The 22,536-nt window shown below is 35.5% G+C and overlaps 1 protein-coding gene across 1 annotated transcript; it reads left to right on the top strand.

The window, feature by feature from the left end:
- The first annotated feature begins 399 nt into the window (after nucleotides 1–399).
- Nucleotides 400–21,412, top strand: MBIP (MAP3K12 binding inhibitory protein 1). Its single transcript, XM_081968575.1, has 10 exons — nucleotides 400–602; nucleotides 5,349–5,468; nucleotides 7,257–7,478; nucleotides 7,577–7,673; nucleotides 9,984–10,049; nucleotides 13,169–13,318; nucleotides 14,436–14,533; nucleotides 15,275–15,313; nucleotides 16,719–16,805; nucleotides 17,797–21,412. Exons 1-10 carry the CDS (start codon nucleotides 471–473, stop codon nucleotides 17,848–17,850), a joined length of 1,065 nt encoding a protein of 354 aa, XP_081824701.1. The 5' UTR covers nucleotides 400–470; the 3' UTR covers nucleotides 17,851–21,412.
- Nucleotides 21,413–22,536: the final 1,124 nt, after the last annotated feature.

The following is a 22,536-nucleotide window of genomic DNA, read 5'->3' on the forward strand; positions in this document are numbered from 1 at the left end:
GAGACAAAAGCAGGATGACTAAATACAAGCGCCATGCGCAGAGGGAGTGACGCCGAACAACCACCAAATACTGTATCCCAGCTGCAGTATTTAATCATTCGGTTCAAAGTGCCCTTTTTCCAGAACAGCAGGACATCATTTGCATTCTTTGAACGCAAGTTGCAGATCGCTTGTTCCAACAAATCTGTTTTCCTACGCGCACGGCTCGCAACATCGCAGAAGGCTAAGCGCCCACTTCTACAAGAGAAGGCGAGAGTAGAGCAACGCTTGGAAAAAAGGAGACAGCCCCTTAGAAGCGTCGCAGCCCGTCCCCTTCCCTCTATGGGCAGATCGGCTGCAGGACTCCTAAAGTGGGAGCGCGGGGAGGGGGGGAGCCTATGCCGTCATCTCTGTGCGACGCGAGGCCAGGAGGAGAGGGAGAGACGCGCAATCCCCTACGCGACCAATAGCGTTTGTTTTCATCGGCTGTCATGGCCTCCGCAGAAGGAGAGGTACGCTTGAATCCGCCCCGGGATCCCGCTCCGCCGAGGGATTCTTTCGAAGAGCCGGTCGGAGAGGTCCTGAGAGGTACCCTGCGTTCCCTGCCTCGGCTGATTGGGCAGGTAAGTAAGGAGGGGGAACGAAGACCTGACATTCCACTCGGCAAAGGGACGGGTGTCTAGATAGCGGTCTTCCCTATGGCCATCGCCTCTGCTTTCCCAGTGCCCTGGCGGGGTGTGCGTGGAAAACTCCGGGGATAGCGGGGTGTGAAACGAGGCTTGCTTGAAGGGACGAGGCAAAATAGGTTGCCCCGAGTTTTTCTAGGCATCATCCGAGGCGAGCAAAGGATGAACTATTTCGGCTTGGCTTGGAGGAGGAACCGCGCTAAAAGTAGCCAGCGCTTTTCTCCCACACGCCTTGAGATGCTTTGAAGAGCCGCCTCTGTAGTAGTTGATGTGCACCGCCAGATTATTGCAGCTATTCTGAATGGGCCACAAGGAAGGAATTCACGTGGCCTCCTTTGGAGGAAATCACTGAGGCCAGGGAATTTCTTTTGAGATGTAATTGGTAGGCATTCAAGATTTGGAGCATTTTGTAGGGTTTTCTTTGGTGTTTGATTTAGTTTTGAAATGATACCTTTCTTTGATGTGGTGTATGGTGCCTTGTTCTCTTTCACTGTGACAGAATTACCAATGGATAATGGAAGCTTTCAGAATGGCAAATATAGTCTTATCCCAAAGCACCAAAGGTGCTTTTATTCAAGAGGCAACTGGGCTTGTTTTTTTTCTCTTTGAAGAGGTTTCGCTTTTCATCCAAGAAGCTTCTTCAGCTGAAGAAGCACCTTTGGGATAACCATGACCTGGATCACTGAGAATCTCCTTAGACATTTAAATATAGTCTACCTTCCATAGCAGAGAAAAACAGATGTGACAGTATGCTGTGTTTCCATGTATGAGGGGTTACATGACTTTCACACACACATATATATACACAGAGGCACTTGTTCTTTTCATTTCTTCGCTCTGTTTGTAAACGATTTCCTTGCTTGCTAATTGTGTAGCTGATATCTAATAGTCTGTCAGCCATGAATAACAAATGACTGATTCAAAATGGATGCTGTCACTTTATCTCAAGAAGGGGAGGAGATGGGAAAACACGTGGATTTCAAAATGTTTACAATACGTTTGCATATGGTTTTAAATAACTGATTACCTATGCACATCTATCTGTAAGTTTGAAATGTTACAGACTAGACTTTGGGGAAATGTTTTAAACTTTGATATGGTTTTAAACTTTAATTTGTGTTCTCAAAGAACATGTACTCTTGAGTTAGGTGAAACATAACAAATGCAGTCCCATTCTCAAAATCTTCTTTTTCATCCTTTAAGGTTTTTTTTGCCTATTTCAGTTAAAAATAAGCACCTATTTATTCAGATGCCATACTTTGCTACCATAGAAAATGATGTAGTATTTTATTTTGATCGTAAACTTTAAAAAGTATGCTGAAAAGTTAAAGACAATGAAGAGAGAAGCCATAAGAATCTATAAGAATGCTAGAAGCATTTGTTATAATGAGGAAGAAGCAAGAGAACTGTGAGCTATAATTTCAAGACTTGTAATATGTCTTTGCCACAATCCATCTAGTGGATGGAAATGAGGAATTAGTTGACTGCCTACTTAAAGTGACATTTTCTCCTTTAGATAAACAAGTGGATTTAGATCTGGGAAAACAAAAGAAACAATTTATTTTGTGGCCTTGGCTATATTTCAGAGGCTATTATACTTTCATGATCTGTTAATATTATTAAAAATCTATTTCACTTGTAATGGTTGAAAACATACCATCGTGCTCTGAATACATACTCAAAAGTAAGCCATTGAACTAAATTTGAGTTTCTTCATACAGAATTGCAGCATATACATACATACATACATACATACATACATACATACATACATACATACATACAGTTTGGAACAAATATAAATATTTTGGATTTTTTTTCTAATTAAAAATTGCTCTCTTGCACTCTATATAACATATTAATTTTACAACTACCGTAAGTGAATTGGAAGACAATCACCAAAATCACTGGAGCACGAAATACAGAACTAAATATACCGAAATATATGGCTGAGACCATAAATTTGTAGTATCCAACAACATTATATATCTTTACTTCTCATAATATCTTTTACTACAACTATGATTAAATGAAGATATATATTAAAAGATTTAAAATGTATATTTTATAAACTGCACAAGAAAAAAATATCCTATGGACTCAGGAATAGCTAAAATATTCTTGCTTAATAGGAACTTCTTGTGTAGCAATTGCTGATGATATGAATAGGGGAAATGCATTGGTAGCAACCAGAAATAATAATATGATGATTGAGTTAAGCCTGAATCTGTTATCTAGCTATATGCCCTCTACTTATTTAAACATCAGAGAAATAGGAACTGTCCAAATCTTGTTGAGAAAGATCAACATATTGTCAAATGTATTGTTTTTAACTATCGTATTTAGAATGATGACATTTTATTATGTCCAACTTATCAGTCTGCCAGCAGAATAAACTCTAAAATGTTTTTTTATTATATATTTAAATTGCTTGTTAGATTTATAATCTGTTGTTCCTTTAGAACAGGCATATCCTATGGGCTGCAAGCAGCTCTGGACAGTTAGTAATGTAGTCCCACAAGATTATACACTTTTAATATTTTGTGATGTTTTGTTATAGTTGCTATAATTAATATATGTATGTATGTGTATATGTATATATGTGTGTGTGTACGTGTGTGTGTGTGTGTGTGTGTGTGTGTGTGTTTGTAGATTTTCACTGGTGTAGGTATGCTGGTCTTGTTGTATTCGGGTCTTTTCCCGTGTAAGACACGGGAAAACAACAAGACCAGCACATACATACATACACATATATAATAAATAAATATGTGGCCCAAGACAATTCTTCATTCAATGTGGCCCAGGTAAGCCAAAAGATTGGACATTTAGAAGTTTAACTTTACTTTAGAAGTTTAATATAACATACACAGCACTTTCTTCAATTCAACAGTACTAACTCTGTGAAATACAGTAGATTGGGCTGAGGGATGTAGGTAGTCTTAAATTGCCTATCAGTTTTCAGGGTTGAATTTGGACTTCAATGTGTGTGGAAGTAAGCACTATACCACAATTTCCCCAAATATATTGGGGATCATTTGAAGAAATTTTAGATGAAACATAGACAGAAGAGATGAAAACATATTACATATTTTCAGACTCTCTACTCTCTACTCATACAAAAATCTGTTTAGCTTAGATTAGGTATATTGGCTTATTTAATTTGTATCTCATCACATTCCCATAGAATTGTCAACAGTTTTACAAGAATGCAAACGTTAAAACATCTATAATCCAGTAAAATCCAAAAGCCTAAGGCACAAACCAGAAAAACCTGAGTTCCAAAACAGGAAACTGCTAGAAAATAATCTAGAGAAGACAGGTTTCAAACCCCAAACACTCTCCATCTTCAACTGAGAAAAAGGCATATCTTTATGTCTCCTGAAGCTTGTGATTATGAATATAATTTCTAATCATTATGAACACCTCAATTTACCAGCAAGCTGAAATTTGAAAACCACAGAATTCAGTGAGCCAAAATTTCTGGAAACGGAATTTATTTTCTTTTCACTCCCCCCCCCCCCCATGTTGCTTGGGCCTTATTATCGGGGGGGGGATTAATTTACTTTATTTTCAGTAATCAAAACTAAGTTAATTGGTCTCCATTAAGATGTTGCTAACACGAAATCTGGCAAAGCTGAAATGAACTGTAATAGAGTTCTCTCCCCCCCATTCACCCTATTAAATTATGGTTTCAGTGAAAACTACAGAGTTTTCAAAAATACTAGGAAGATGTCTATGGAGATTCTCAGTCATCCAGGTCATGGTTGTCCCAAAGGTGTTTTTTCAAGAGGCTACTGGACATTCTGGTTTTTCTTTGAAGACATTTCGCTTCTCACCCAAGAGGCTTCATCCAAGAAGACGGAACGTCTTCAAAGAAAAACCGGAAAGTCCAGTTGCCTCTTGAAAAAGCACCTTTGGGACTAGGAAGATAGATAATAAAGCACAGATTTTTATCCATAGATAAATATGATCTTGAAAAATATAAAATATATTAATCTGCAATTACATGCAACATATTGCAATAAAATCCAATGTTTACAATAATAACAAGTATATAACAATAAGACATCTCCAAGTTAAATAATATTCTAGTTGACTTAGATACAGATATCTATCATCTATGTCTATCTCTATTATTTCTCTAGCTCTAATTTTTTATCTTTAATTCATTTCAGCTTTTATCAGTTTGTAATATTTAAGGAAACTTCAAAAAGTTTTTCCTGATAATATATGTTTTTACACCTTCCCTTATTTATTTTGCAAACTGTTTTCTCTAACACAATACATTTGAAACACGCTTTTAAAAAACTGACATATTTGCATATTTTTACATTTGAAATAAACTTGTAGAGACATCCAGAAGAACCTTCCAAATCAGTACTGCAAGCCTACCTGTTAAAAAACGAAGTAGCTTTAATAGTTTAAAAAGAAGGGCTTTGTATTTAGTCAGATGGATTCTGAATATTTTATTTCAAAGAATTTGTGCAGCAATAATTGTCCTTAAAGTCTTTTATTGAGTCTTCTGATTGCCTGTATGAAAAGCAAGCTGTCAGACTAGGTGGGCCATTGATCTATTATTGCCTGGCAGTTCTTAGGTCACATTTTATTCAGATCTTACTTTCTAGTATAATTGTGAATGTTTTACATTGTAACTTTTTGATGTTATGTGCTTGGATTTTAAAGTTTAACCTCGAGGACGATGTGGTGAAAATTAATATAAACTGGGAGAAATTTCGAGGCATGTCACTACCACAGCCTAAATTGCTCTTTACTGCTCTTCAGCAGCATATTTCCTCTTTACAGGTAAATGTTTCTTATTAAGCACTTTTCCAAAACCTAATTGCACAATTCAAACCTTAAATCCTCTACACTACTGTTAAAACTGATGTATTTGCAATAGTTGCAGCTAACTATGTGAAACACCAGAAGTTCTTCACTTACTAAAAGTCCTAACTGTTTTAAGATAACAGGTTTATTGGAAGTATTGTGGAAATAATATTGCAAGCTGTTCCGGTTAAGTAGATTGGGAAAATGCATTCCTGTTGATTTCTGCACTTCCACTGTAAATGCAGTACATTTGTATCTGGGGTGGTTATAATTAAGCAATAACACGGCAGGTGTATGTCACGCTAGGATAATGATTCCATGCGTTGGGTGAGTTCTGCCGTTTGTGGAGTGCTTTCAGTGGATCAAGAAGTGGCATTATCCCAGCATGATACATCCTGGTGTATGTGCGTATCAGCAATTAACCTTAGTGCCAGCACAGATCTTTTTAAAGTAACTTTTTTTCTGTGCCTAATGTTTCAACTTATCAAGTAAATAGTTTCAATATTACATCATTTTCATTTAATGCTTTTAAATTTTTATTAAAGTTAAGTTGCATTGTTTGTATCTTGGATCAATTACTAGTGCGACTCTTATGGCCTCGGCCTAGTACTCAATGAGAATATATCCATAATTGGTTTGCTTTCCTGTCGAATTAGAATGTAATGTGTCAGCAGCAGCTCCTGTGAATACTCCATTGGGAAAAAATTGCCACATTATTGGCACCTCGTACTAGTGGAAATTTTCAGCTGAATATTTCATCACTCTAAATATACAAATTAAAGTAAATAAGATTGCCTGGAGATTGAGCAAAAACTAGTTCTTGTGTTGTTCTTTAAATATAACTTTACTTCTATAGTAAATCAATTTTACTATACTAAAATTTATATAATAAATCAATTTTATTATTTTCAAGATAATAATGCTTACTAAAATGCTTCTTTAGATAGGCATAGCATGAAATCCTCTTTTTTTCAGAATTTCCTGACAGCGGGAGCAAGAGACAAATTGAAATAGTAATTATTGCACAGCTCTTCCTTGTTTGTATTGTTTAAAAGTACTCTTCAGGATTGTGTCATTATTCAGTCTTTTTAAGACACAGAGGCATTAAAGAATTGCGGAGCTTTCATTTTTCCTGTATTTTATGCCTTAGTGGTAAACATTTTTTTTAAAAAAAAGCAAATATGGTTTTTAAATTAAAATAAAAGGATATCTAGTAATAAGGACCATTTGTTTTTCAAATATTGGCTGCACTGGGATAGGTATGAGTCTGGAACATGATATTTACTTTCTTTCCTGTGTTTTCGATGGTTGCCCTTTCAAGTGGAGATGCTGTCAGTGATGTAATGCTAAAGCAAAAACCTTTAACAGAATGAGAGTCTTGGCTCTCATATTAAGGAGGAAAAATACTTAAGCCTTAATGTTCTGAGTAAGCATTTGAATGACATGTAAATTAAGTGATGTTGGTGCCAAAAAGCTGCTGCTTTGATTTGGTACAAAATAGATGAGTAACAGACAGATTTGCTCTGATAGTATGGTCTCTCTAGAGGTTTTTTTTTTTAATACACAGATTAGTAAAAAGGCAGTGATCAAAAGGGCAGTGACACTTTGAGATGTGGTATTTCAATTCTTATTTGGTTAGATTATGTACACAATAATGAGGACATATGGTCTCTGAAATTATTTTAAGGAGTTTTGGAAATCCCAGGCTTAAAAAAAACAGGTTCTGTTGCTTTAAATCAATTCTTTTTTTCTCCTATTGCCTAGCTTTTTGTGGAAAAACTTCAGCCTTTGATTAAAGAAGAAACTACTACACCCATTTATAATTTTAGTAAGACAGAACATGGACATTTCAAAAGTATTTCAGATGTAAAAGATAAAGACCTACAGAAAGAAATGAAACATACAGCCAGTGACTCTGCAAATCTGAAAGAAGCTCCTTTTGGTTTTGACCCAGAAGTAGTTCAGATAAAAGCTGGGAAAGCTGAAGTAAGTGAATGTAGGACCATTTCTTCCTATCAAGTCAAAATCCTTTCACTCTGAATGGCAATAATGATCACTGAATACAAGTTGTTTCTTACCTACAGATTGAAAGACGAATATCGGCCTTCATTGAAAGGAAACAAGCTGAGATCAATGAAAACAATGTCAGAGAATTTTGCAATGTTATGGATTGTAATCAAGGTAGCTATGCTGCAGAACTTTTTCTTACGACATCACACACCCCTTCCCCGTAAAAACTCCTCCTCAAAAGGGAGCTAATTTTTTAAACAAAAATTAGATGTTTTATTTCTCAGACATTTACCCTTATACTAGAACTATACCATTTATAATAAAATTGCACCGACTCTTTCTTTCCAGGTATATGTCTATGGAAAAAGCACCTTTGGGATTTCCAGGTATAGGTAGTCTTTTAGCCAGTTTCCTAGAATACAATGCAGCTGATATGTATTTTTATATAAGACTTGAACTGTAATTTATATGGGAATAAATCCCACTGAATTTAGAACCAAAGTGTACACAAAAGCAAAAAGTATGGATGATTTAGTCATATTTCAAGAAATGTATTAATGCAGTGAATAGGAATAAAATATTTCTAAACTGAAATTTTATTAAAAATAGAAAAGCTTGTTAAAAATAAGAGAAACCAAATTCCATTTATCCTATTTCTTAATAGCATTCCAAATGCTTAAATGTGGAATTTGCTAATTTGACCTTTTTTTAAATGACTACCATTTAGACTAAACTTCTAGCAAGAGTGGTAGTTGTGGTCCTCTTAATAAATTTCCTAACCAAACGTTGATATGATGGGTTGTCATTACACAAAAGTCTGTTTTTAGAGTTACATTTCATTCATGCTATAATAGTGAGCTCAGATCTTATTACTAACCTGTCATATTTCCAGATTAAGAGTCTTATTTGCTCAATATTAAAATTGGGTTCTTAAATAAAAGACAGAAATTTGATATCCACATTATAACTATTAAAATGGATTAAATAAAATCCAGTTATCAAATTGTATATACAATTTGCTACTTATAAATAAAGCCAAAAACAAATAGTGACTCATGTATGATGCAAGCCATTTTGTTCTTAGAAACACAACAAGACTCCTCAATAGCTTTCAAGAGAACATATATAACTGTTCCTATCATAGGTCTATACTCAAACATATGAAGAACGGTTGCAGGAACTGGGTATGTCTAGTTTACTAGGAAGAAGGACTAGGGGAGACATGATAGCAGTGTTCCAATATCTCAGGGGTTGCCACAAAGAAGAGGGAGTCAAACTATTCTCCAAGGCACCTGAGGGTAGAACAATAAGCAATGGGTGGAAACTAATCAAGAAGAGAAGCAACTTAGAACTGAGGAGAAATTTCCTGACAGTTAGAACAATTAATCAGTGGAACAGCTTGCCTCCAGAAGTTGTGAATGCCCCAACACTTTAAGAAGATGTTGGATAGCCATTGGTTTGGAACGTTATAGCGTTTCCTACCTAGGCAGGGGGTTGGACTAGAAGACCTCTAAAGTACCTTCCAACTCTGCTATTGTATTGTATTGCATAAGTGATTTTCATTTTAAAAAATTAATATATTTTTTTCCAAACTAAAAATATATGTTGAAATAATTTACTAATTTTGAAATACTTTAGGTAACACATAACCTAACAGAAATGAGCACTATGTTTCTTGCTAAAACTTTTATTTATTTACTTAGAGAAAAATAGCTTGCTTCAAAATAAAAATTTGATCCAAATTATTATGATAGTGATTTTCAGTTATGAAAACTATCAGATTTTTTATCTCCATCTATTGTATATAAAATATATTTGTCTCAATTAAATTAATGATTTAATAATGCATATTTTATCGTATATTCTAATATGTATTTGGTAATAGTGCATCTTAGAAATATGCAGTTTTTTGTAAATATAAAAAAGTTTAAATGTATAGGTTTTTTTTCCACTTCTTTTAAAAGGGAGGGGGGAAGGTTTTGACTCTGTTCTTATATCTTAACTGAAAATACTATACTTTTAACATTGTTTACATTTTCACCAGTATAGAATTCTGTGCCTATATATTTGGGTTAAACCTTTCAGATTTCAATATGATTTTCTTTGGGCAAAGTTATATTACAAGGGTCTGCAAAATTAATTCAATCCTATGTAAAAATGAAAAGTAGTAAAAAACACTTTTCAGATTAGAATCCAAGTAAAAATATAACACTAGACATGCCAGAATTATTATTATCTTCTGTATCTGCCAACTAAGAATGTAGTTAAGGTAAGTTTGATCAGACAACATATCAAACCATAATGATTTATATCCTTATATTTTTAGCAAATTTAGTGAATTTGGCCATGATGTCTTGTAGCTTAGGCATAATTTCTGAATTCAACCAATATTTCTTGCTTTGTTGAACATTTAGAATGAATTCTGAGCTCCTAAAGTTATTGAAATAATGATTTGGGTTTTTTTGTTCAAAACATCTTTAGAAAACAGTTGTGCTAGAACTGATGCAGTGTTTACACCTTATCCAGGTTTCAAAAGTCACGTGAAGGGTAAGTACTATTATATCTTTCTCTGACCACTTTTCTAAGAGCTCATTAATAAAGGCAAGAGAAGTCTCTTCAGTTTCATGAAATATATTGTTGAACTAACTTTAAAACATTCTGTAAATGTTCATGTTCCTTTCTTTATGTATTTCAAAGCAAATCACTGTTGCTAAGTGTTTACCTTAGAGTCTGTTAATTTGATAAGCCAATAGCAATCCATTTTTCAGCTTCAGTAGACATCTTTATAATGAATGTGTGCAGAAATAAATACTGGAAAAGTTCATGTTGAATAATCGAAGAGATTTTAAGACTGCAAATTTAAGTACGCCAACTAACTTTTGCTGAATTTAAATTCTTGCTTTAGAACAAATTTAACAAATAAATAAATAATCAAGCTGTGAGCATTTTAGCTAATGATCATGGGTCATATAAATTGTTTGGGAGAGAGTCAAAACTCTCTTCCATATCTATTGGTTAGTTCAAATTTTCCATTTTGAGACTATATTTTTTTAAGAATCTTTATTTTTAAAATCTTTCTCTCTCTATTGCAGTGGTGAAATTCATTTTTTTTTACTACCAGCTCTGTGGGCATGGCTTGGTGGGTGTGGCAGGGGAAGGATACTGCAAAATTGCCATTCCCACCTCACTCCAGGGGACAGATACTGCAAAATCCCCATTCCCTCAAAATTTCTACCCAAAATTTCCGCTATCGGTTCTCCAGAACCTGCTGAATTTCACCCCTGCTCTGTTCTTTTGTATTTGAGCTTTATTGTATATTGTGGTCATGACATTCGACTAGCTCATTTAATTTCCGTTAATAAACAATAGCAATAACATTAAATTACCCTATTTTTGGAGTATAAGACATACCATTTTTCCTCTTTAAAAAGGCTGAAAATCTGGGTGCGTCTTATACATCGAATGCAGCATTTTTTGCCTCCTGAAGCCCCGCCCCTTCACCATAATGGCCGTGCATAGCCTTATGGAGGCTTTCAGAAAGCTCTTGGGGGCTGGGGAGGGCAGAAATGAGCAAAAAATGGGCCATTTTTTGCACCCCGAGCCCCCATCATCACTCTATAAGCCTCCATAAGGCTATGCATGCAATTTCTTTTGACAAAAAACGGCCCGTTTTCACAAAAAAACGGGCTATTTTTTGCTCATTTTTGGCCCCCACCCAGCAGGAGCACTCTGTAAGCTCCCCCCCCCCCAGCTATTCATGCCTTTTAAAAAAAACAGGCCCATTTTCGCAAAAAACGGGCTGTTTTGGGGAGGCTTGCAGAATGCAAAAACTTTTTTTCTCCCTTTCGGAAAGCTGTTTAGTTAGAGTGGTTGATGAGAATTACATTGATCAAGTGCTGTCCCAGCAGAAACAAAGTTTTAGCTACAGGTTGTCAGCTATTTCTTTCTCCAGCACATGGATAAATACACCTGGAAACATCTACCTACCTACCTCCTCTCTTTATCCATTTACCTACCTACCTAACTACTCTCTCTCTCTCCCTACCTACCTACTGTATTTCTGTCTCTTTCTCTCCCTCTTTATCCCTCTATCTACCTACCTACTTTAAAAAAAAGCCTCTTCAAAACCTGGGTGCGTCTTATACTCTGAAAAATACGGTAGCCATCTTAGGCTCACAGAAGAAAAATGAGATAGAAATTTTTAGTTAAATAATTTAATGGCTTGCTGCTTTAAATAAATGGCATGAAAAGTTCAGACAGTAACATTTTTATTATTATTCTATCATGAAAAAATTGTCTAGACAGTGTCAAGTAAAACTGTCCTTTAATTTTTGTGAGCTATCTGCTGTAGCATTTGCTATTTATGTCCCAAAGGTGCTTTTTCAAAAGGCAACTAGACTTTCCTTGAAGACATTTTGCTTCTCATTCAAGAAGCTTCTTCATTTCTGAAGCTTCTTTGAGAGTTGAAATGTAATTCAAAACACTTAGGTTGGATTCACATTGTGCTAAGCCCTGGTATATATCTATTTTATTTTGGTTTAGCATTTTGGTGAACCTAACCACTGTCATGTATAAATGATAGCTTATCATTTATCAGCTATTCAACTTGCTAAAGGAGGGCTTATTTTGTAAATTATGATAAAACAAAGCTTCCATTAGCCTTAGTTCTAAATAGTTGTGAATTTATCATACTGAAAATAGATTTCTACATACTGGCTATAATTGGCTGTTCTGACCCCCCTTCCTCCGTTGCCCACACAGAACACACTCCGGAACAGTACAAGGGAACAAGGTTTATTGCACAAAACCAACAGAAGGTTCCGTGGCAGCAAGCCACCAAGACAAAACTCACAAGAACAGAACACAAAAGCAGCTATCCAGCTTGCTAGAATTCCAGACTAGAACTTCTGGCATAAGTCTTCTGTTGACTGCTGCAAAGGGCGTATGCACAGTCAACCCTTTTTATAGCCTGGAAAGGAGCCTCCCAAACAGCAGCTGAGAGCTCTTACCGCCGATAATTACGCCCACGCTCCTTGCGTCTATGGGCGCGGCGGTAACGAGCGTCCAGAAACTCCCTGCTGAGTTCTGACTCACTGTCTCGTGACTCCTCCCCGCTGCTCCAAGGCATGGCATCGGGAGCCCCCCTCCTCTGGCTCTCACCGCTGCTCCATGCCTCAGGTGCCTCCCGGTGGCCGACCAGACTCTCGGATCCCTGCTCAGCGTCTGAACCCTTTCCAGGATCCCCCATCTCCTCTGGAGCTGACTCATAGGGACCCTCACTCTCGGAGTCTGGTGGCAGCGGCAACGGCACCTGCTGGGCCACAACAATTGGCATATAGTAAAATGTATAGTATATCTGATAGTTTGGCAAATTCATTTTGTTTTGGAAATGTAGCAATATTTCCGGGCATTAATTATACAAGAAATGGGAATGTTTAGGGTTTTTTTGAAAAAAAATAGACAATCTAGATAAAATACCTCTCACTGACCATTGTAAAAAATAGTCACATATACTTTAAGCAGGAGATAGGTATGTCTGGATATTTTCTGTATAATATTGGGAATAAATTCCATTTAATCTAATGGGTCTTTCAGATAAAAGGCTATGGACTTGCTCGATCCTATTATTTGGCAAAATATTAACCTTGTACTTTTAAAAATCCTAGTTTCTCGAGTTATAAATACTTATGGACCTCAGACTAGAAATGAAGATGCCCAAGTTTCCAATCATAATGCCAATCATTCCCATGATTGTGGAAATCAAGCAGTAGAAGAGAGACTACAGAACATTGAAGCACATTTAAGGTTACAAACAGGTTAGTAGAATGAATTTATAGTTGAATTGTAAACAGTAATGTTTTTCAGCAACAGCCAGCAAAAGTGTAATTCCATGCTGTGTCTCTTACTTTTGTACCATAGAATTTTTACTGAGACAAAGATTGAAATGGATTAGAGTTGTAAAATCTGAATAGACGTAAATATATTGATGTACAGCATCGTATGGTACATTTCTTCTCTATTTTGATCAACTTTTTCCCCATCATGAGTTCCAGCATTTATTTAGAGTTTTCATAGTAAGCATGCCATCCAATTCATCGCACTGCTTTCTAGCTGGTGGCCTGATAGTGGTAAATAAATTAATATCTGTTGAACTAAATGACCTTTAAATTATTGAATATAGTTACTATTATCTTGTTTCTTCTCCCCTATTTTAATCTTGTGAAAGTTGACTTTTTAAAGCTAGTTATTTGGAATAATTATTCACTGTATGGACCCAAAGATTTCTAAGCCCTTGGCTCTTTTTTGGGGGTGGGAGGGATGAATGAATAACATTGCTATTGACCTGTTTTAATGAAATATGAAAATATTTAATTCATAAACTTATAGAAATCTACAATGGAACATGGAGATAATCGATGCATTTTGGCAAATTATGATTATCAATAACAGCATTTGTATAAAATATTAAGGTACTATAGATATACAAATACACAATATAGCAATAAGCTTGTCACAAAGAAGACCATAATCAAAATAAAATAAAACTCCTGCATTTAAAATCATTGTGCAAGAATCCCCAGTGATCTAGCCACTTTAATATTTCTGCTTTGTTGAACAGAAAGTGGAAAATTATATCTTCAGAAAATAACATGAAGAAATTGGACCTTTATAATTTTCAGGTTGGGTTCATAGCTATATTTGGAACCTCTCTTCCATGTATGTAAAGAATTGTCAAGAAAGTGTTATGATGTCCCAGCAAATTATTGCATTAGAATATTATTGTTTTGGGCCTCTCTTTCTCCTTTATTCATTCTTTTATCCTGACATCCTGGTTGGAAGGTTAATTCTCCTCTGAAACCTTCCGTTTTATTTTTTAAATTGTCCTAGTCGTGATATATTTTTGATGGTTTTCTTTATAATGCTTCAATGTAGGTGGACCAGTGCCAAAAGATATTTATCAGAGGATAAAAAAGCTTGAAGATAAAATTCTTGAATTGGAAGGGATGTCTCCTGAATATTTTCAGTCTGTGGTAAGTAGTGTTATTAAGTCTTGGTACCTTGTTCTAAATGTCTTGAATGGGGATGTGTATATTTGGATCCAGAGTTTTCGAAACAGCCTTGTTCAGTTCATCTGAAGTGATAGCTCTGCATGGTGATTTCCATCAAGGTCAATTGGGCTATTAACAGACACAGGAATTCTCTGTACGCACTGGGAAATTCATGGGGTGTTGTTTCAATAAGATTGATTAGCTTTTAAAAAGTGTTCAGAGTGTTTTCCTCTTATATAGCTGTGAAGATTTTCTCTTAAGAGCTGATCTATCAAACTGCTACATGTGTACCACACATGTAATACAGAATTCCTATTTGAGTCCTCTTTCTAATTAAAAGACAGTTCAGTTAAAGGAAGTTAACAAAAAAAAATAACACATTAAACAGAAATCTTTTTCTCGAATTTGCTTTCTTTTTGTTTACAGAGAAGTGGGGAGGGGGAAAGAGAGAGAAAGAGAGAAGACTGAGCAACATGCATTGAATCCTTTCAGAAAGATTAGAATAACAATGATAACTTGCATAATAGAAACACTTTGCTCCTTATCTGATGGGAGATGAACATGCACCCTAGAAAAATTTAGAGAGGTTACATGAGAAAAAAATAACTGCTGAGTAATTCCCATTCATAAAAATGTAAATCTTTCTAGACGAAAAGGATAGTTACTTTTTATTAAAACTATGGTATAATTGGTAATAACATTACATATTTGAATTTTTAACAGAATTTGTCTATGAAAAAAAGAAAAATTCAACAAAATCAAGTGAGTCTACTTGTTACATTTATATGTGCTTACAGTTACAAATTTAAGATGCTTTTCTAATCCATGAAATGGAGAGTGTACCTTTAATTTATTCAGAATGTTCTTTTTTGTCTATCACCCAAACAGTTACATGTGTATTCTAGTTTGTCTTCCTGCAATATTAATGTCAGAGTAAAATTTGCTTGACAGGCTTAGCAATGTGGCCAGAGTTAAAAACTTTCTTGTCAGGGATATCTAAATTTGGTTCTCAGATTGCTGATTTGATTAAACAGCAGTTGTACCAATTTTCCAGGTGCCATTAATGCTGATAGGGACAGTTCTTATGCCAACTCACTTATATAGCCAACTCACATAAAAAGTAACATTTTGCAGCTGCCTGTTTGTGTGGAAAACTTACCAGAAGGATTTGGTGATTCAGTGAAGGTGAAAAGGTGCTTCAGATCATGCAGCATTATAGGAAAGGTGAAACTGCTTTAAAAAGCTACAGATAGGATTATGTGGCTCTTCCCACATACCCTGAAGAACTTTCCATGTTATTTATGAAGCATTAATTAGCAGTTTCATGGATTCCACACAAATCCGAATCTGACTAAAGCAGTTTTTATTGAAATAATGTTCTTTGAATTTCACTTTTTCTAAGATTGGCTTTCAATTTATAAGGCCAGCATTTTGTTTAACAGTTCATTAATAATTTGAAAAAAATTTAATTGACAAAGTCTTTTTCTCACTGTGTTCTAATACTAAACTTTTTACATTATCACGGAGATTTTCCTGCTATAGCCATTAGCACTTAAGTCAGGAATTAACTTTGTATTCATTAGAGCTATACAATATTTCAGAAATAATTTAGAAAATTATTGAAACATAAGGAAGCATGGATGTAAGTGCCTTTTAAAGCTGTTTCCCCTGCCTCAGGATTTGTAGCTGCTTTCTTTAACTGCCATGTAACACTGACAAACTGTGGCTACTTTAAAAAGTTGTGGGCAGGTGCTAAGCTTCTATTCAGGTGCACCTTTTTGTAATTGAATGCAAAGTTTTGACAGATTTGACACCATGTGATTCTCACACATATATCTAATGGTAGCTTCAGTGCTATTGTTACTTTGAATTACAGCTCACTTTTTGAAAATTAGATTTAATGTTACCTGAAGACCACTATATAAAATCAGGATTCATATTATGGTTTGAAATCTAAGTTTAAATTACTGTTGCCACCAAAGTAATCTTAGATTCCAGACCATGATAAATTAATTGAGGCTTTGAAACTGGTGTGGAAGATTGTAAATATGTTGTTCATCCTTTCTCCAGAATATTAACTCCATGCTTGCTCTCAAATTATTTCTTAATTTAAATGTTTTTGCTACTAATTCATGATACTAAGCTCCTGTCTTTTTCTGAATGGCAGAACTATTCTCTGGCTGAACTTGATGAGAAGATCAATGCACTCAAACAAACATTGCTGAGAAAAACAAATGAAGGGAGGCCCAAAGTGGTAAATCAGTTTCTTTGATTATGGCAATAAGACTTCATTATGCTTTCATGCATATTTAATGTTTTTAGACTGAGTACTCTTTATCTTGCTTTTATGGTGAAAACTAAATATGCACATGAATTTATCTAATTCTTATTGGAAATTTGGATTAAGTAAACTATTACTTATCTAGACTGAAAAATGAATGTTTTGGAAATAGAATTATAAATATCTCTTTTTCCATTAATGGAAAGATGGATCTGTGGAATTCTTAGTAGAAAAACATAAAATATTTTGTTTTTTGTCTGGCAAGGAGTGTTACTGAAAATGTGACTGTTTATTTCACAAAGCTAAATTAAGCTAAACAAAAATAAATGAAGAAAAACAAAGACTTGTTGAAACTATGAAATGTTCACGGTACCTTTAAAGAGATGAGGATTCTCCTGGTGGAGAGGACGAGGCCATCTGTAAGAAATGTCTTCATTTCTTCATTCCCTAATAGCCTATTCTGTATGAAAGTCATACATCATTTTAAGAGAAGCAGTACTCACCAAGGTGTATGCATCCCTGTCCAATTAAATGATGCCAATAGACATCTTAACCAATAATTGCTCATACTGACTGATTTTTAAAAAAATCTTAAGTTTGAGTGCACTCAGTTTGTTGATAGTAGGATTTCTACAGGTAAGGTATACACTTGTCTGGGAAGCCAGTACTGAAAGAAGGAAAAAGGGCAGTTACATTCTGAGGTCTTCATAAAGAGCCAGAATGTACATTTTGCCATTACCTACTTCCTGTCAGTAGAATTTGTGCTCAATCTTTGGCCGATTGTTCTCATATCACATTTCTCAATAGATAATGGAACAATATTCCTTTCCTCCTCCCCAGAATGTTATTATAGGTATGAAACCAAACGTAGAATAAGTAAAAAAAACGCTAAGTGCTTTTCCAAAAAAATTGTTTATCACAAAGGATTTTGAGTAAATATTTTCTTTTCCTGTCTTTCCTGAAGGTGGACCTGATTGAGGGGAATGAGATTGATCCCAAAATGTCTTTGAAGGACTAATGTTGAAGTTACCACATTCAAACTTCGATGAAAACTACTTTCATTATGATCTGCCATGTAAAAATGTGTTCTTTTCTTCAACAATTGATTACAGTGAGCAGCATTGCATACATATCTTGCCCTCTCCAAAATGTGCCTTGTATTCTTCTTGCAGATTTCAGTAAAATGAAGCAGGCCATATATCAGTGGCTTGTAACTAATGCGTTCATACCTGCGTTCAGGTATGTCACAATTATACAAGATTGAAAAAAAAAATCCATCCCCATCCCAAACACCAAGTTTCTCCTTGTAGTGTTTTGCCTTTAGAGAGAAAAAGGGCAAATAATTCAACCGGGAGAGTTTCTGAGGCAAGCATGCTTGGACTTGTGGCATCTGTTTTGTTATTTCCATCTGATCTCCATAGGATTGAGTGAATAATAATCACAGCTAGTATAGCAGCTCTTTAATCAACTTACTTCCAGGCTAAGTTCAAGGTGTTGCTTCTTACGCCTAAAGCCTTAGACCTTTGGGGTGCAATATATCCAAGGTGATACCTCATCCTCTTATGTATTTCTCTAATTACTGAATTCCCCCTTCCCCACAGCTTTTGTTGCAAGTTTGGAGGCTAAATGACATTCATAGATATATCAAGTTAACCGATTAAGCTCCCCATCAATAAATAATCAGAGACAATTTTTTACGGGAGACTATCAGGACATGTTAGGACTATATACTAGATTAGAAAGTTAAGAAAAGGAAAACATGACACTTGGAATCAAACTCAACTGGAGTATGTCATTGCAGACAATAAATATTGCTGTTTCATTCTCTTGGAATTTATTACTGCTTGTGGTATTCACACTGTCCAAAGGTTTGGCATCTATCTGCATTTAAAGACAGTCTTTATCTGATCAACATTTCTAGCCAAAATCAGTGTTGCCTAGATGTTTTACCATTGCACATGTTACCTTTTTGACTGAATAGCTGTGACTATACTAGAAAAATATAGCTGATTGTATTAATTCTTGGTCTGGCAAACTCCCAAGTTAAACGTTATAAATGTATTACAATAGTCCTCGAGATATGAGCATAATTGAGCCTAAAATTTATGCTGCTAAGTGAAATTTGTTAAGTGAGTTTTGCCCCATTTCACAACTTTTCTTGCCACAGTTGTTAAAGTGACTTATTGTGTTTGTTAAGTTAGTCCCATGGTTGTTAAGTGAATGTGGATTCCCCATTGACTTTGCTTGTCAGAAGGTAGCAGAAGCTGATTACATGACCCAAGTGCACTGCAATCATCATAAATGTGAACCAGTTGCCAAGCATCTGAATTTTGATCGTGCAATCATAGGGATGCTACAATGGTTGTAGTGTGAAAAACAGTCATAAGTCACTTTTTTCAGTGACATTGTAACTTTGACTGGTCACTAAATGAACTGTTGTAAGTCGAAACTACCTGTATATGGTTGTAGTTGAAGAGAATTCCAATTAATTTGAAGTACAAGCAAATGATTTAAATAAGCCTGGGTTTTAGGATAATGTTAAATCTCTGCTTTTCAAGCATACTGCTGCATATTATCAGTTAGGATCGAAATATCTGAAGGAATATTAAATTCCACTTATCTGGCCAGTAGACTAAAATCTGTGAAATAGCTGCTACTTTGGGTGCCATCACCTATGGAGGAATAGTCCATTTTCCTAAGGAGCTAATTTGCACATAGGGCTCTTACCCCATGGAATGTTGTCCCCAAGAAGCTATGAGAGTTTCCATTGGCTTGCATTCTCTCTTGATTAAGCAATGCTACTGTTTCTTTGGAAGTTTTGATATCATTATGATTATCTAATGCAATTCAATTTAACCAAAATACATTATAAAGCACTAAATAAAAATATTGAAGAACAAAATTGAATAGGAAAAAAGAGAAAACAAAATGTTACACATATGTGATAGGTTTTAATGGAATTCAGAGAAAGCACAAAGTGGTAGTGATTAATCATAGTTGACTCTGAGCCAATCAGCTAATGTATTTCAAATTTTAAATGTTAATTTGGATAATAATTTTGGAGGAAAGAAAAAAGTGAAACTTGCAGTCTGCAAAGGGATGGGAATGAGGATGTCTCAGCTCATCAGATCTTTTTTTTAAATGTCTTTTGCCTGACCTTCTAGGTTAGGGGCAGGGGTGGGTTCCTGCCAGTTCTAACCTCTTCTATAGAAGAAGTTCCACAAATCTACATGCCGTTTAGAACCGGTTCCAGCTCCCTCCCCCACGCCCGTCCGCACATCATCAAGATGAAGAGCGAGAGGAGGAATTCTGGGAGTTGAAGTCCACAAGTCTTAAAGCTATCAAGTTTGAACACCCCTGGGTTTTTTTTTCCTAAAGGGTTAGGGGTGCAAGGGTCTTGTAACTTGACAGTTTTAAGACTTGTGTGCTTCAAATGCTAGAGTTTCTGAGCCAACATTTTGGTTGCTAAGCAAAAGCGTTGTTAAGTCACATGGCTGGCAAGCCACTCTCATCTGGTGAAATGGCTGGCAACCCACTCCCACAAAGCAGGCCACCTAAAAAAATTGAAACCCACTATTGGTCAGGGGTATCAAACTTGCATCGTCACAGCGGCATCATGTGATGTATTGGGACTTTCCCTCACTTTGCTAAACTGGGCGGGGCCAGCACCCACCCTCTAGATGGTCAAGAGTGACTAACATATTCTGGGGCTCCCTTAATATATAGAAAATATATAGAATTTTATATTTGGATCAAAAACTCCTATATCATCCAGGCTCCATGATGGATACATATTAAAATTACATTTCTCAAAACGTAATTGGGTTCTCAGTAGCAGATCCACCTATATACATTGCCATTAGAGCTTTCGTCTAGTAGCAAGAGATTCCACAAAGAGCCATCTAAAAGGTTTAGCGTTACTCTTTTTATTCTTCTGTGTAAATTCAAGCAGTTGTTAACATATATTGAGCAATACTTTTTTTCACACACAAAGGGATTCTGCCTGGCATGATTTAAGATATATACCTCCTCCACACTTCATATTATTTCAAACCATAGAGCTGTCGTCTTTTTTCTATGCCATAATCTCACGGGCCTGTGAATTAGATCCTGTGAATTATAACTGGAGTGTATTAGAACGTTCTTCATTTTACACACAATAGTAGCACCCTTTATTTGAATCTATACAAGTGATTCAATGCTTATAAAATCAGTATCCAAGGGAAGAGGATAATTATTCTTGCCCTCTTCAAGTGGGTGCTTTGATGCCTGAGAATGGAAGGGGTGGTTCTCATCTGTATTAACAGAATAGGAAGAACACTAGAATTTCACAGCCTAAACTACAGGACGGAACATTTTTACAAAGGAGTAAAGTCACTTTTCTTCCATGTTTTGCAGTTATCTGTGTGTACAGCTTCAAAGAGCGATCAGTGCTGGTTTGGTTGTTGTTATGTCTGTTTTTACAACATCTTTCATTCCTAATAGAATAAACTGTCAATAACCCTATATAGATCTGTTTGCCTTGCATTCTTGTTCATTGTCTCGTTTTGTAAAAGCCATTTGAAATCATAACAATTTGTGCTGTTTAAAAATAGTATTTTTTAATCCTATTTGAATACTGAAATATTCCCGATGGGTAATCTAACACACTGATTGGTCTTCTGTTGTTGTCTAATTCTGGAATATCTGCTTTGCAGTCAGTTCTTCAGGGAAAGGAGTGGTTCATCTCTAGGAGACTAATTTTCTATAGCTGAGTGCAGGATTTTAATAAATAAACCCAAAAGTGAAGTGCCTATTTGAACAGCCCTCATATCAGCAGGAAATATGAGTGGCTTGGGAAATTTGAACCATTCAGTATTCTGTCTAACATTGTTAAGAACAGTAATAGATTTTTTTTTCCTCAATAAACATAAGTGATCTCTTTGTTTGATTTTAATTAAGGAACTGTACTACCACTGAGTAGTTTTCACTCCTAAATGCTAAGCAAATAATTTAGAATAAAAACTTAAGAGGTAAGCAGATTTTAAATAAATAAATAAAATTATGCTTGTCAAAGAGAACACACACACACAGTTCCCACTGGACCAACCCTACCATTAGTCAGAATGAGCCAGTTCTTAAGCAGCACATATGCAGCATGAAAGCGACATATAATAGAAAGCTTTTTATTGGGTAGGATTAGGGTTGCTACAAGTGGGCTGCAAAAATCTAGACAGCCACGAGATGGCAGCAAACATCTCTGCTCCCATCTAGAGATCATCTGGAATATTACAGTCCAGGTGTAGAGAGACTACAGAATGGTAAGTGTGAGTGAACTTGACCTAAACAGTCCTAAGAATGTGCTTCCTTCAAGAATGGTACAACTTGATTTTTCCCTTTTGCTGATTTTAATTAAAATTAAATTGTTTTTCAATAAGGGAGATTTCAAATTGTTACCACCACTATGGGCATAAACTTGTCAGTTTTGAGGGAGAAGTAACACATTTCCAAAAAATGACGTGTGTTCATAAAGTAGATGATAATATAAATCAAAAGAAACAGAATTTGTTATTTTTAGTGCTGTATAGAAAGTTGGGAGGGAGAGTGATATGGTGGCCTAGTGGTGAAGATACTCGCCTCCCACTCAGAAGATTGAGAGTCCAATCCTAGGTAGTGGCAGGTGTTTCTCTCCTAGGGTGGAAAGAAAAAATATCTGCTGTGAACT

Source organism: Natrix helvetica (assembly GCF_964273705.1).
Source record: "Natrix helvetica genome assembly, chromosome: 1".
NCBI lineage: Eukaryota > Metazoa > Chordata > Lepidosauria > Squamata > Natricidae > Natrix > Natrix helvetica.